This window comes from Eimeria mitis, genomic scaffold (genome assembly GCF_000499745.2).
Source record: "Eimeria mitis Houghton genomic scaffold, Emh_scaff248, whole genome shotgun sequence".
NCBI lineage: Eukaryota > Apicomplexa > Conoidasida > Eucoccidiorida > Eimeriidae > Eimeria > Eimeria mitis.
Window position 1 is genome coordinate 18862 of NW_013570818.1, and position 1740 is coordinate 20601.

General features: G+C 47.5%; 1 protein-coding gene across 1 annotated transcript in view; it reads right to left on the reverse strand.

Annotated features, from left to right (window-relative positions):
• Positions 1-462: 462 nt before the first annotated feature.
• Positions 463-1740, reverse strand: part of EMH_0005320 (uncharacterized protein) — a gene marked incomplete at both ends in the record, with an annotated part of 2654 nt that continues 1376 nt past the window's right edge. Inside the window, one exon of the mRNA XM_013497118.1 lies at positions 463-755. Coding sequence (XP_013352572.1) covers positions 463-755 — 293 coding nt within the window. The remainder of the gene's footprint in view (positions 756-1740) is intronic.

The following is a 1740-nucleotide window of genomic DNA, read 5'->3' on the forward strand; positions in this document are numbered from 1 at the left end:
TGCATCAGCTGCAGTAGCTGCAGCAACTGGAGCAGCAGCAGCAGCAGCAGCAGCTGCAACAACTGGAGCAACTGCAGCAGCTGCAGCAGCTGCAGCAACTGCAGTGGCTCAGTACTTCTTTTCTATTTTTGTTTTGTTTTAAAGAGAACAAAGTAGCGATGTAAACAGAAAGTGAAGTGCTGCGCTGGGGAAGAAGCGGAAATAGGCTTCTCGCTGCTGTGGGGTGTCTGTACACCTCAGGGTTGCTGCTGCAGGAATCACTGTAGCTGCAGCAGCAACCGAAGCCAGCCTGCTGCAGCAGCTGCAGCAGCTGCAGCAGCTGCAGCAGCTGCAGCAGCTGCAGCAGCTGCAGCAGCTGCAGCTGCTGCAGCAGCATCAGTGGCTAGTGGTAATTACTACAGCCAAAGCAGCAGCAACAAATATATCTGCTTTTTGCTCTTGCTGCTTGGGGTGTATATGCAGCTACACTTCTTCCTGAGAAGCAATGCGGTATATGTCTGTCACCACGAGATTCGCAGCAGCATCCTGCTGCTGCTGCTGCTGCTGCTGCTGCTGCTGCTGTGACTGCTGTTCCTTCTCCTGCTGCAGCTGCAGCACCTGCTGCTGCTGCTGCTGCTGCTGCTGCTGCTGCTGCTTGTCGCATCCTTCCTTCCCTGCACAGAACTCTCTTAGACTTTCTTCACCGCCAGCAGCAGAAGTACAGATGGCGCAGCGGAGGTCCTTCTCTGCTACCGCCTGCAGCAGCACCTCAAACCCTAAACCCTAAACCCTAAACCCTAAACCCTAAACACTAAACCCTAAACCCTAAACCCTAAACCCTAAACCCTAAATCTTAAAGAAACCCCAACCCGGAACCGCACAGTTAATATCCTAAACCCTAAACCCTAAACCCTAAACCCTAAACCCTAGAGATACCCCAAACCGAAACCACACTGTTAAGGACGCACTTGTAGAGGGATTGCTTAAAGGCACAGCACCTCAAACCCTAAACCCTAAACCCTAAACCCTAAACCCTAAACCCTTGCAGAGAGAGAAAGATAGAGGAAAAAAAGAAAATAAAAACTCACAGAGTGTTGCTTGTCTACAGTTACCCAGGGTACATGGTCGTGTTCAGGTGTCTGCTCAGCCATCATATGCTGCACTCTTTCTCCCTGTATATGCATGCAGAAATAAAATATATATAAATAAATTATTCATTTATAAATATTATTTATATTTATATATAAATACAAACAAATATGTGAAAATCAACGTGCAACATGCAGCTGCAGCTGCTGCTAGGGTTTGTAGCAGCAAGGGTTTGTGTCGTCTAGGGTTTGTGTTCACTAGGGTTTGTGTTTGCTAGGGTTTAGCGTTTAGTATATATATAAGGTTTTCGTCTGGTAGGGTTTAGGGTTTAGGGTGTTTCAAGGGTTTGTATCTGCTAGGGTTTAGTGTTTAGTATGCATTTACGGTGTGTATTTTTCAGGTTCTATGCCCGCTAGGGTTTAGGGTCTAGGGTTTAGGGTTTAGGGTTTAGGGCTTAGGGTTTAGGGTTTAGGGTTTAGGGTTTAGGGTTTAGGGTTTGTGTTACCGCGGTGGTGAGGCTGCATACGAGTATTTCAAAGACGAGCATTTTTGTATGGCTGCTGGGTAGATTCATATCACACATAACCCAGGAGTGTTTACCGCCAGTTGCTGCTGCTGCTGCTGCTGCAGTTACTTCTGCAGAAGATATAGCAGCATCGTTTGCTGCTTTTG